Genomic DNA, 14,615 nt, shown 5'->3' on the forward strand with positions numbered 1-14,615 from the left:
ATGTTCTGTTTCAACTCATTTGTTGTTACTGCTTTTGTTGTTGAGTCATATCAGTCTTATATGACTCTTTGTGACCCCATTTGGAGTTTTCTTGGCAAGGATACTGAAATGTTTTCTCATTTCCTTCTCCAATGCATTTTGTAGGTGGGGAAAGTAAGGCAAACAGGATTAAATGAGTTGCCCAGGGTCACACAACTAATAAGTGTTTGAGGTCAGATTGTAATTAACAAAGGTGAGTCGTCTTGACTTCAACATTCTAACCACTGTGCCAGCTAACTGTCCTCAACAAAATTAGAAAACTCTGATAATTAGCAATTTATGTCAGAGATGCCACATTGGAGCAATTGTCTATAGTACTACATCCCCCCTAGCCTGGGAAAACCAAAGGAACCTTTGCACTTTTCCCTCACTGCTACCTCCCTTGTAGCTGCACATGACCTTGCGCACCCATGACAAGAGCAAGAAGTTTGGAATAAAAAGACCTGGGTTCAATATTCAGTTATACAATATCTGTATAACGTTGGGCAAGTCATTTGTCATCTCCAGACTTCTATTTTCTTAAAAGGAGATACTTGAACTAAAAAGTCTTTAAGTTTTCTTCCAGCTTCACTTCTATGATTCTGTGCTTTATCTGTCTTAGTGAACATTGCCAGTGGAGATTAATGGTAGAATGAAGATGGGAAACTGAGATGAGGTGAGAAGAAAGATCTACCACCAAGGGTGGATCATCAGTGGTTACTTTAGCAGTAATGGCCTTTAATATATCCCTGCAAGGTTTGATTTGATATGGTCTGCTTGATTCTTCCCATTAGAATTTTATTTTGAATTATTTTGCTAATGTTTCACTTCTAGTGTTTATGTTATAGTTCATATTATGGGATTTATTAGTTTATTTCCAATCTCCCAGATGAATATCTTTGGCAGGTTTCACAATTTCCTTCCTCTCTGATGACTTTGACAGCACTGTGCTAATCCCTTTTATACAGTCCCTGTGAAGATGTGCACACTCATCACCACACACCACTTTTGCTTGCTTAAATATCATTCTATGTCTAACAGGATTATGTCAACACCATGGTAATTTAATTGTGAAATTGTATTAAAATGTGTCATGCTTCTATAAAGGAAGAGGCTTCATAGAAAGTAGAAAAATATTAGATATTTTTACATCAAAAAACTTGTAGGAATCTTGATTCTATCACTTCTCTTCCATGAGACATTTTCCTGAGCACCTACTGTGTACAAAGTATTGTGTTAGACTTCAGTGGTGATAAACATTTAGGAGAGAAATTCCTTATCATAGCTAAGAGACAAAGAAAAATGGAAAAACAAACAGCTGTTATCAGATTGCATGCTCTCTCAGAGAGGGGGGTGAGGAGGGAGTGGGAGAAAAGCTTCTGGAACTGAATTTGTAAGCTAAAAGAAAGTAATTTTTTAAAAAGTTGTGGTATAATAGAAGTAATAATAATTAGTGCCATTTATGATAGGTAATGTGGCATAATACAGAAAGAGACCCAATCTTAGAATCAAGGACACTTGGGTTCAAGTCTCACCTCTGATACATACTGGCTTTGTGACTCTGAGTAAGTTACTTAACTTCTCAGTACCCTAGGTAACTCTCGGACTATAAGTTGCCAAGTGCCAACCTTTATTGGTACAGGGAAGTCTTCACGAAGAAGCTTCCTGTGCTGACGCAATCATAGGTCTAATCCCTGTCCCTCTCCTATTGACATTGCTTTAAAGAGTGTGGAGTACTTTCCGTAGATGATGCCATTTCTGAGCCTCAGAACAACCCTATAAGGAAGATGTTTTTTGAATTAATGTCCCCAGTTTCCAGATGAAGAAACCAAAGTTCAGAGGGGTGAAATAACTTGCTCATAGTTGGTCACAAAGCTTGGTAGTGACAAATGCAGAAAGCAAACCTCCCCTTCCCAATCCCAAGTCCAGAATGCTATCTAGCATGACACACCACTTCACATGAATTAAGAGTTAAAGGACGTGGGGTCAATCCTTTTCTGCCATTTATTACTGGTATGTCTTTGGGAAAATCCTAGCCTTCCCAGATCTTAGTTTGCTCATTTTTGAAGTGAAGAGGTTAGATTAAATGATCTCGAATGTCCTTTCTAGATCATAAGTTATATAATCCTATGAATATATTTATGTATATTATATATATATATATATATATATATATAGTGTGTGTTCGCTAAGAATACAAATATAGTAATGAAATAACTTAAAAGATTCATTGGGATTCACATTGAGAAAAAGAACAGAGTGATACATGAAATCCTTAACACAAAGAATTATATTGAGAATCAAATGAGAGAATTGATGTAAAGCATTATTATAAACCATAAAGTATCATACAGATGAGAGTTATTATTGCCTATTGTGCTACCTAGCCTTCAGGAGAAGGGCATATAGTTTATATGTATTGGGGGATTTTTGGTAGTGGTGATATGTGTATAGACCATTCCTACTCTCTTTGCATGCCCTTGTGATTAAGGTCATCTAAAGAAATGACCCTATGCAAAGGCGTAAGGTCAACTATGGTTAGCAATATACTGTACTGTAATCATGAAACTAATCAACGAGTCAAAGGCTTAGCACAGTGCTGGGTACAGAGCAGACACTGAACAAATATTTATTGTGGTGTACTTATTGTATTGTCTGAACCAATCATCAGAACTTTACAAGTATAGACAAAGTTACAGCCTCAGACCAAAGGACATTAAGAGAAATGGATCACTGAAGGTCACACTCATGTTGTATTTTTGTCTTCTTTTCAACTTTGGTCAGAAAAAAAAAATCACACTTCAGCAAATTTGCAATTTTGCCACCGTGATTATTGCAACCAACACAAGCGCCAATCCCTTGATGCATTTGTAGACAATCTTCCTGATTTTCTGTTGCCAAAAATAATGCATTACTCAGTGACTAACAGTGTAATAAAACTGTATCTAAGCTAGTCTTCACACACACACACACACACACACACACACACACACACACACACACACACACACACACACCAAACCTGTTCTTAAAGGGTTACCAGTTGGGAAGGCTCTGCCAGAGCTTATATTCTATTGGCCTAGTAAAATCCAAGGAGCATCTCCATACTACAATAGGTCTTTGGAATAGAAGCTTTCTTTTTTCTCTAGATGTTTATAGATTTTTTTCTCCTTTTTGAATAATTGTGCTCTTGTTTTCTTAAGTATTGACTTCAGAGATGTTGTTAAAATGGCTATCCTTTCCTTTTCGGAAGCTATTTCTTTTTTATCAAGGAAATAGATAGGTAGATAGGTAGGTAGATAGATAGATAGATAGACAGATAGACAGATGGGTAGATAAACACACATATACATACATATACATATATACACATACATATATATAATTTTTTAAATTTTATGTAAAAACAATTTTTGCATTAGTTTTTTTTATTTTCAGTTTCAATTTTCTCCCTCCCTTCTCCTATACCACCTCCCTGAGATAGTAAGCTATCTGATATAGGTTATACATGTGCAATCATGTAAAACATATTTACATATAAGTCACATTGTAAAAGAAAACACAGACACTCCCCTCTCAAAAAAACCAAGAAAATTAAAGAAATTTTTTTAAAGTATGCTTTGATCTGCGTTCAGACTCCATCAGTTCTTTCTCTGGAAGTGAATAGCATTTTTCCTCATAAATCCTTTGGAATTGTCCTAGATCACTGTATTGCTGAGAAGAGATTCATAGTTGATCATTGTACAACGTTGCATTACTGTGTACAGCATATTTCTGCTTCTGTTCATGTTATTTTGCATCAGTTCATGTAAGTCTTACCAGGTTTTTCTGAAAGCATCCTGCTCATCATTTCTTATAAGCTATGTCTTTCTAATACTCGGGTAAAACCCTTGTTCTTAATTACCCTTATTATAATAATGTAATCATGTTCATTATAATAGCTACTGCTATTATAATAAATTCAAAGGTTTGCAGAACACATTATATGCATAACCTCCTTTGGTCCTCACAATTCTAGGATGGAGGTGCTATTATTATTTCTCTTTTACAGAGAAAGAAACTGAGAGAGGTTAACACAGGCTCACATAGTAAGTGACTGAGGAAAGAGCTGAGCTCAAGGCTTCCTGACACGCGATCCAGCACTCTATTTACTATGTCAGCATGTTGCCTCAAAATAGTAATTTTGCTGCTTATAATTCACTTATCATAAGTAGGAAATGAAGTTTCCATTACTTTGACATATAGATTGTTCACTTACCTGTCTCCAAAATCTCTCTTATAAATAATAGCTTAATAGTACCAGTTTATACTCACGTAATGCTTTATAACCATTCATCATCACGTAAAAGATTGTTACCCTGAGTGATTCCACGGGAACTGAGAGACCTTTACTTTTTATGAAGAGGCAGAGTGTAGCACCAACACGATATTCACAGTACCTACAGTGACCATAAATATCCTGGTGCAATTCTGCATCATGAAATACAACAGACTCTCCACATGGAAAACAGAAGCAAAAACATTTATTCAGACAACAGAAAGTCAAATCTCAACACCAGAAAGTCAAATCCATCATAGCAACAAAGAAATCTATACTCAATAACAATGCAGAGGACAACACAATCCCCAAACCTTCCCTCTGCTAGGCTTCCCACAAACCACAAACTTCTCACAAAATCACAAAGAAGCTCTTTCACTCACACTAGCCAACTGCCTACTTGCCTGCATCCTTCCTAGCTCTGACTGTTCTCATGACTAATTTCTTCTCAGTTCTGCTCTAGCTCTGCCTCCTCCTGTTCCACCTGTTCAGCAAGCTCTTACCACCACAGGCTCCATGAGACTCAGGCTTCCATGTGACCCATTCAGGTCACAAGGGCCTATGAATGAATGGGAAAGATTTTCCCATTTAAATTACCATTACACAGAGACCTGAATCAAATTCTAGTTTTCCCTGGAGAAACCCTGGGTAGAGACAAAACAAGTCAAATTCTGATGTTCCTATGGAGTTGCGGTATAAGGCAAAACAAGATTTCTATTAGATGTTCCTAAGATATAGCTCCATCCATGTAAATCCAAAGCTGTCATGTTAGGTCATGGTTTATATCCTTTATTGTAATTGCTATTTTAAAAAAACCAACCAGGAACATTTAGAAGATGTGTAATTCTAATGATTTTTATCTATGAGTTAACTGTATCATCCCATTCTGTTCATTGTTCAACAAGTATTTAATAAAAACTCACTATGTGTAAGGCACTGATTATCCCAATTGAATGAAGCATATTTTACTAAACAATATAACCCAATTTCATACATCCACTGAAATAGAATATAAAATATTTTATTACTACCTGCATCAATATTTTCTGTGAAATCTAGGATACTTCATGAGGGCTATTACTGCATCTTCTTCAATATGGAGATAAGAATAGTAATAATAACCGATATTATGTAATGCTTTAAATTTTGTAAAGCACTATGAACACATTAAACTATTTGAGCCTTATAACTCCCCCTTATGAAATAGTTATTGTAATTAAAGTTTTCCCTATTGTTTCACAATGAGGAAACTGACCAAAAGTGTTTCCATGACTTGTGTGCTATACCAGATAGTGCCAGAGATAGAATTTGAACCCAGATCTCCCTGACTCCCAGTATGCTATCCATAATATCACCCTACCACTCACAAGAAAGAATCAGACATCCAAAAAAGTCAAAATTTTTTCAAAATCCCAACTTAGTGAATTGTAATAATTTTTCTCCCTCTTAGAAATATCGTCTTATGCTTTTAGAGTAGAATGAAAATCTCAAGTTAACCATATTAATCCTCTTCTCATTTCTACATAGCTCTTGGGAAAATGCTTATTGAGTTAATAAGAAATGCAAAATATAACCTCCTGTATTATTTTCCAAATCATTCAGGTAATCAAAATTTTATTTTTTTTATTTTTCTCTAAGAAATTATATATGATTCTTGTCACCACTAGCCACCATTGCTAAGTACATTCTTCCCAAATATTTCCATCTCCACTTATTGCCCCTCATCTTAGTAATATAATAGTATGTATCTACAACACATAATGCTTTGAATTCTGAAGAATTCAAGACTGTCTGTGGACAGAGTCAACTTGACTCAGTAAATATTTATTAATAAGCTACTGGATGCAAAGAGAAGTGCATAAATCCTCTGGGATACTAAATTTAAAAAGTTCAGAAAGGAAAAGCTGTCCATTATAGCAAGTTGGGGGGGCGGGTTTCAGTTGATCTTCAGAGATGGAAAGAGAGTAGCTGGAGCTATTTCATGGGTGAATACAATGGCATTTATGTTGAGGTCAAAGCCACATTCAGTTAGGATAGTTTAAAAATAGAACAAATGATTTGATTGGATGATTGAATGATACTATTTCAAAGCACCTTGTTGATGCCAAAATATTATTTGAGGGAATACAGTATATCAGACCCAGGCAGGATACTGACTTAGATAGAGAGGTCTGAATACAGTTGTCTTTATTACTTGGATGTTTTCATTTGCTTGCTGTAAGGTACCTCATTAGTTAGAAAATCCCAAAAAGGAGCTAGGGTAGAGAAGGAATGATGTGTGTATTCCTTCTTCTTCTCATACTTTTGTCTCATCCCCCCTTAGCATCTTGTCAGTAAAAGATGCTTTACCATTACCTTCAAGTTTGGAGAAAGTTGAACCACAAAGGAGAATCTATGATGAATGTGTGCATCAGATTCAATAAAGGTGATATATCTGATGGAGGAGCCTTAAATGTCACTCTCTCCCTGGAAGCCTGATCAAGTTTCAGACTCATAGATGACAGGGGCACATGATGATGACTGTGTCTGTATATAAACAATTAACCTGCTATCCAATTTTTATTTGACTCATTCTTATTTCTTTTGGCCCCTGTGTATACAGAGCAGCAGTTCTTTTCGTAATTGGAATGGTATATTGCCATGCATCTGGTAGCTTCTCAATTCCTGCTAATTGAACTTAATCATATTTTCAACATTTGGTGAGCTACTTCAAATTAACCTATTAAAAAAAGAATCACTCCCCTGAATATTATGGTTCAATCTTTTCATAATTGCACAGATAAATTCAGCCAGATTCTGTTAAGTGTTGAGTCCTTCTCAGTAGCAGATACTCCCCAGTCATTTTGTAGGATACTTTTCCTACCATCTGTGGTCCCCTGATTGGAAACTAGGAAAGATCTAAACGAAAAAATGGATGGATAGTGGAATAAACCTCTTCATCTAGCAGATATTTTCATTGAGGAAGGACTTGTTTCTGAGTAGGGAAGTCCTTCAGAGTTCAATGTAAGGGAATTTTTTTCAGAGAATTGAGTTGGAGCATGGCATCTACAAAAATTTTGCAAAGAGCCAGGAATTTGAATTTCCTCCACTGGGTAGAATTTTCACTTCCAACAGTGAGTTGACACAAAAAGAAGCCAAAAATATCCTGTTTGGTTATATAAAAGCTACTGCCCTCCACAGCTGACAACACCTTAAATCAATCTTTTTATGTTATATAATTCAGCAATTTCAGGATATGGAGGGAATTGAAATTTGGCATTTATAAAATGTTGCTCTTTGAGAATAGTCTTTGAAAGCTGTCACCTAAACTCACGAACTCAGAGTTATCCTCAACTCCTCACACTCTCCTACCTTCCACTTCTAAACTGTTGCCATGGCCTATTGATTCTATCTTTGTAACATCTCTTGTGCATGTCTTCTCTCCTCTGACACTGCCATTGCCCTGGTCTAGGCTATAGTCTTCTGGTTGCAATACTCTTCTGAACATCCTGTCTCAAGCATGTCCCTAATTCAGTTCATTCCATCCAACTATCAAAGTGTCCTTCCTAAAGCATAGGCTTGACCATGTCAAACACCTCCCTCTACCCCCAAAGATACACACACACACACACACACACACACACACACACACACACACTAAACTCAAAGGCTTCCTATTGCCTCCTAGATCAAATGTAAAATTCTCTGCTTGGCATTAAAAATCCTTCATAACTTGGTCCACTCCTACCTTTCCAGTATTGTAACACTTTAGTACACTCCATATGCTCTATGGAATTCAGGAATACTGACAACCTGGCTGTTCCTTACATAGGAAATTCCATCTCCTAACTGTACATTTCTTTGAGAGGTATAGAATGAGTCACATTTTCAGACACCAACATTGTGCTGATTTGTTTTGTACATGTATCCTAAGCTGACACATGGAAGGAATTTTCCTTTTTTGACTTGGTGGAATGGGAGGATTATCCAGAGTGAGATACTGATGATACCAGAAGGGAAAAAAAAGTGAAAAAGTGGTGATGAATTTTTTTAAAAACATAGAAGAGAGCCTAAGGAAGTTCAAAAGGAGACATAGTCAGGCAGGGAAATGCTCTAAATCATGTGTTAAAATAAATATATACTTTAAAAAACCCACAAAGCTGTGCATAATATTAATTCATGGTTTCATTAAAATCTTCTCCTTCTGTTCTTTGTTCATGAAGATGCCCATGTTTGTTAGTGTTTATCAAATTCATAATTACAAAAAGAAAATTTTAACAAAGAAATTTAAAAAAATAAGGGAATCAAGAAAGACATGCTAGCTTATGAGCTAAGCCTTGATGGAAGATAGATATGTAAGAAGTGAGGAAGTAGTGCATTTGAGGCATTAGGGACAACTTGTAAGAAGTCACAGAAGTCAAGGGTGGAGGTTGTGGAAGGGCAAGTAGGTCCCTCTTTCTTGAACACCATATTGCCTTTCTATTGGCCTTGCTAGAAGGAAGGAAGGAAGGAAGGAAGGAAGGAAGGAAGGAAGGAAGGAAGGAAGGAAGGAAGGAAGGAAGGAAGGAAGGAAGGAAGGGAGGGAGGGAGGAAGGGAGGGAGGGAGGGAGGGAGGGAGGGAGGGAGGGATGGAGAGAGAGAGGAAGGGAGGGAGGGAGGGAAGGAAGGAGGGAAGGAGGGAAATAGAGAGGGAGGGAGGGAAGAAAGAGAGGGAGGGAGGAAATGGAAGGAGGGAGGAAGGGAGGGAGGAAAGAGAGGAAAGGAAACAAGCATTTATTAAGTGCTTACTATGTGCCAGGCACTATGCTAAGTACTTTATAAATATCTTATCTATACCACAACTCTGCCTATTATTATATCCATGTTATTGTTGAGAAAACTAAGACTGGTAGAAGTTAAGTGATTTGCCCAGGGCCACCCAGCTAGTAAATATCTGAGACTGGATTTGTCGCCAAGTCTCCCTGTCTCCAAGCTCAGCACTTCTGGCTGAATCTATTCATTTCAGAGGAGATATATAGAGACCAGGTCACTCTGCAAAACTACCTGCAGATGAGTAAAGAAAGATTTCCCCATAGACCTTTTTCGTGTTTAATGACCTTCCAAGTTCTCTGTATTACAACAAAAATTCAATCGCATAAAGTAGATCTTTTTCCTCCCCTTTCCAGTTGCCCATCTTGGCCTCCTCTGTTGTCAGCCTCTACTTCCTGGAACTCACAGATGTCTTCAAGCCAGTGCACTCTGGGTTCAGCTGCTATGACCGGAGTCTCAGCATGCCCTACATTGAGCCCACCCAGGAAGCTATTCCATTCCTCATGCTGCTTAGCTTAGCTTTTGCTGGACCTGCAGTTACGGTAAGAAGATGCTCTGTTTTTCTTGTCATCTCCAACCCCATCTATCCTTGGTTCTTAAAAAATGAAACAAAATGAACACAGCAACATCCTAATACCTAGCATTTATGTAGCACTTTAAAGTTGGCAAAGTTCTTCACACGGTATCTCATTTGATTCTCACAACAATCCCGTGATGTAGGGACTGCTATTTTCTTCATTTTACAGATGAGGAAACTGAGGCAAAAAACTCTGATTTGCCAGGTTTTCCTGATTCCAAGTTCTACATTACATCCACTTGCCTGCCTCTATCTATGATTATAACTTTTTAAAAAACGCAGTTTGGTGTATTGGTTTGAGAACCAGTCTCACAACCAAGAAGTCTAGGGTTGAAGTCTCTACTCTTAAAATATCCTGCCTATAAAACCCTGGCCAAGTAATCAAAGTAACTTCTCAATGCTCCGACAACTACTTTTTCAGGTAAATTGCAGAACACTTATGTGCATGGGGAGGTTTAGACAGAAGCACTTTTTAAAAGTTACTGCAGACTCCTAGATCATAAGTCTTGTCATTCTATATACTGTTTTGCATAGCCCCGGGCATGGAAAGGTTAAGTAAGTTTTAATTGTGCTACCAAAGACATTTTGCTAAAAGGGGACAGATTATAATTTGTTTTCACAAGAATTGTCTAATCATACATTCTGAAAATACTTTAGCAATTCATTGTTCTCACTTTATGGAAATGTAGCTGAATTTCATTTAAAGAGCGTAGCTTTTAGTTCACAGTTAAGTAATTCAGTTTGGAAAATGTTTCCCAGTCTTTCAGAACCTACTTCATGATGGTTTAATAATAAAAGCTCATATTTTTATAGTGCTTAAAGATTTTCCAAACACTTTCCTCATAGTACCACTGAGGCAGGCACTATAGGTGTTATCATCTACATTTTTAAAAAAAGCAAACTGAGTCTCTGGGAGATCAAGTGAATTATTCCTGGTTAGATCCAAATCTAGGTCTCCTGGCTCCAAGATGCCACACTGCGTCCTGAGGCCCTGTATCATTCCTTTTTAGTATCTGAAGCCTAGAACACTGATAACAAAGCAGTGTAGTACAGGGATTTCCTTAAATCATACCTAGAAAGGACTTTCAATTACATTTCTTTGAGGCATTGAGTTCCAGAGTTGTAAAAGAGATCTTTGAGAACTTGTGGAGCATGGATTCCATCAAAAGTATGTATCCAACTCACAATATCCCCAAAAAGTGGTGCATATAGTCTCTGCTAGAGGAACACCAGTAAAAAATAACTCAACAGAGCAATTTATTTTATTTTTAGATAACTCTAACTTTAGGACAGGGGCAGTTAGGTGGTGCAGTGGATAGAGTCTCAGACCTGGAATCTGGAAACTCATCTTTATGAGTCCAAATCTAGCCTCAGACACTTACTAGATATGTGATCCTGGGCAAATCACTTAACCCTGTTTGCTTCAGATTCCTCTTGTCTACAATGAGCTGGAGAAGGAAATGGCAAACCACTCCAATGTCTTTGTCAAGAAAACCCCAAATGGGGTCATGAAGAGTAGGGCATAATTAAAAAGGTCTGAACACATGCATTTACATATTATATATGTGTGTATTTGTAAAGCCATTTTCAGAGGCATCAATCTTAAGTATGTGAAATTTCAAAATCATGACATTGTTCACAGTATTCAAAACAGCAGACTTTTAAACCAAAAAGTTTAATTGCATCTCAGATGAGGAAAGAGCTGGCAGAGCTTACAGTGGCTATTTATCAGTAGCTTCTATAAGCACTGGTCAAAGATCACCAATTTATACCTTACCCCACCTTGCAGTAATGCATCTAACAGTAAAGAAATTTGAGTTTCAAGGATAAATAATTTACATTCTCATCACAGAACATTTTCCTTCTTGGCCTCTTTAGCTCTCATTAAAATCACTAGAAATTGAGTCAGTTAATTAAAGTTATATTTAAACCAGGCTTTTAATAAAAGTCACTTATGAATTGACTTACTCCGGTTACCATTTTGGAAACAGCTTCCTCATGGGAAAAAAGTGGTATTTCCTGCCAGCAAGGTACACTCTTTCCCTAAGAAAAAAAGAGAAGCATCATTCACCTAATAGTTTTTTTTCTTCTTTGTGGATGAAATTATTAATTATAAGAAAATCATGGAATATGTATAGTTACCAATATACTAAAGCCATAGAGGTTCTGAAGAAAATCAGTATGAGCTGGAGTGATTGGGGAAGACTATAAGGGAAGAGACAGAATCTGAGTCAGACCTTCAAGAATGGATAGGATTTGAATGGAAGGGAAAAAAGACTTAAAGAATATATGAGAGCCAGGCTTCCTTGAAGTCACAAAGACAAGTTATAGTTCTAACCAACATCTGCCTGTGTGACTGAGACCAAGTCATCTGATCTCTTAGTGGTCCAGAATGCTCTAAGACACTAGGCTGTCAAAAAGTTTCTGATTTTCTCACCAGGACCTACCCACACAAGTGAAAGCACACATCTTAATATACTGGGCTAAATATTTGGTATAAAAAGACAGTGGGGAAAAGGTCCCTGCATTCAAGGAGCTTATACTATATTGGACTTAACTTACCAAAATGCTTTACTTATAATGTCATCTGATCATCCCTGCAACCTTTGGAAGCTAGGGAGTTACTTGTCAATGAAAGTTTTTAAGCAGACGGATTTGATGATCCCTTGTCAGAGATTCTGTGGGAGGGATTTATTGTTTGACTAAAGGGGTTAGTTGGACTGGACAACCTCTAAGGTTCTTTCCAAGAGTCTATGGATTAGGAGACTTCATTTTTAGAAAGAAGATTTCAGAATAGAATGTTTTTGTAGGCAGTGCTTAGCATAGGGATTTCTTCATGAATCTTTCCCTTTATGTTAACTACATATAACACATTTTGATTACTAAAAATACATCATAAAGAGCCTTCTGGAGTTTACTAATAGAATCAGAAGCTGGAAATGGAATTTAATTTTTCATTATACTTTTCATATTCAAGGGATCTCAAAAAGGCTTCCCAAATTAATACTACTCCCATAACAGTGACTGGAGATGATTAGAGAAGTAACATTGTATTTGAAAGCAGTTCAAACTGCAAGTTTAATAAAACACACACATATACATATAGATGTATGTATATGTGTATATATACACACACACATATATATATGTTATATATATAATATGTGTATAGATACCACATGGGCATGTGTGTGTTTACATACACACATATATAAACACACAAATATAGACATTTTTAAAGAGATCACTGTGGCCTAAAATAATAAAATATATTGTTGCCTTTTTTTTGAGACTGGGTCTAATTTATCTCACCTGTGCTGGAAGCACAGCCACTCACAGGTCGCTCCTACTAATGATCGGCATGGAAGCTTAAAACTACTTTCTGACCTAGGCCAGTGAACCACTCCTTAGGTGGCTTGATAGCCTGCCTCCATTTCCCTCTTATATGCCCTCCGCAACCCCCCAACTTCTGGTGCCGGATTTGACATGTATATCTAATCTGTCTTAACTCTCTTCCAGTTTAGAACTTCTCATCTCAAGTGATCCAGTGTATATTACTATGTCCAGAATTTCATGCCTCTTTTCTCAAATTCTCTAATACACCTCTAACATTCAAGGAACAGAAAGAAAGTACTTTTAGCATTTAATGAAATTTAAGTAAAAAAACTTTTGCCCAAAGAACAAGTGTCAATATTGCTTTTAATTTTAATATTTGAAGTTAGCTCATTTTTTCAAAAATATTCAATCTTGCTAAAATTATTGTATCACATTTTGATAATTTAAAGATCTGGTTTTGTGTATGTTCATAATTCTCCCTCTACCACAACTGTCACTGAAATGGTTGAAAGGGAGAGCTTTCCCAGTACAACTGATGCACAGCTTTCCTAGTACAGCTTCTTCTCTTAACATTGGTTATATCTCTCAATGTTTTTATTAGGCTTGTGACTTCATCACCAAATTGTTGCCCATGTTCTTTGCACTGATTTTAAACTGCAATTTGTGGAATTGAGGCATTCTAACCCTAGAGTATAGTTCTTAAACTTTTTGGGGTCCTGAACCCCTTTGGCAGTCTGGTGAAGCCCATGGACCCATTCTCAGAATGATTTTTTTAACCAAATATCTTTCAAATGAAAGTTTGCCTTCTTCCCCTCCCACCTTCACCTCCCAGTAGAGAAAGCAAAAAAAAAAAAAATCCCTATTTACAAACATGAATAGTAAAGCAAAAACAAATTCCTGCATTGTTCATGACAAAAAAAAAAAGTCTGTCTGTTCTCTGAGTCATCACCTTCTGCCAAGATGTGGGGTACCTATTTCTGGTATTATGGCTCAACATTCTGATTATCAGAATTCCTAAATCTTTTTAAATTGATTTTTTTCAGTATTGGTATTATAGATTATTAGAGATATTGTTCTGGTTCTGTTCACTTTACTCTTCATCAGTTCTTACAAGTCTTCCTAGGTTTCTCTGAAACCATCTTTTTATCATTTCTTATAGCACAACAGTATTCTATTACTTTCATATATCATAACTTCTTCAATCTTTCTGCAAGAATGATGTTTATAAAATGTATAAGATAAGATACATAGGATTAGAGAAGAAACCAATTACATTGAAATAGTTTTCAAAGTATGTATTTTTAAAATAGTATGGTGTTCAGATTAAGAACTTGTGCCCAGAATCACAAGGTCACTGTAAGATAACAATAATAAAATAATGAATAGATAGCATTTCTATAGCACCTACTATATGTCAGGAACTGTGCTAGGCATTTTAAAATATTATCTTATCTTATTCTCAAAACAATCCTGGGAGGTAGCACTGGTTCGATGAGATAATTTGTTGCAGTGGTTATTGGTCCTGTGCAAGGACCCCCTTTCCTAAACTACATACCCCTAGGCTGATTCCATATTAAG

General features: G+C 36.6%; 1 protein-coding gene across 2 annotated transcripts in view; it reads left to right on the forward strand.

The window, feature by feature from the left end:
* The window catches only part of PLPPR4 (phospholipid phosphatase related 4), a 56,647-nt gene that overhangs the window by 19,326 nt on the left and 22,706 nt on the right, over nt 1-14,615 (forward strand). For both annotated transcript variants that reach the window (XM_072644090.1, XM_072644091.1), the window contains exon 2: nt 9,481-9,666. In XM_072644090.1, coding sequence (XP_072500191.1) covers nt 9,481-9,666 — 186 coding nt within the window. The remainder of the gene's footprint in view (nt 1-9,480; nt 9,667-14,615) is intronic.

This window comes from Notamacropus eugenii, chromosome 2, assembly GCF_028372415.1.
Source record: "Notamacropus eugenii isolate mMacEug1 chromosome 2, mMacEug1.pri_v2, whole genome shotgun sequence".
NCBI classification, from domain to species: domain Eukaryota; kingdom Metazoa; phylum Chordata; class Mammalia; order Diprotodontia; family Macropodidae; genus Notamacropus; species Notamacropus eugenii.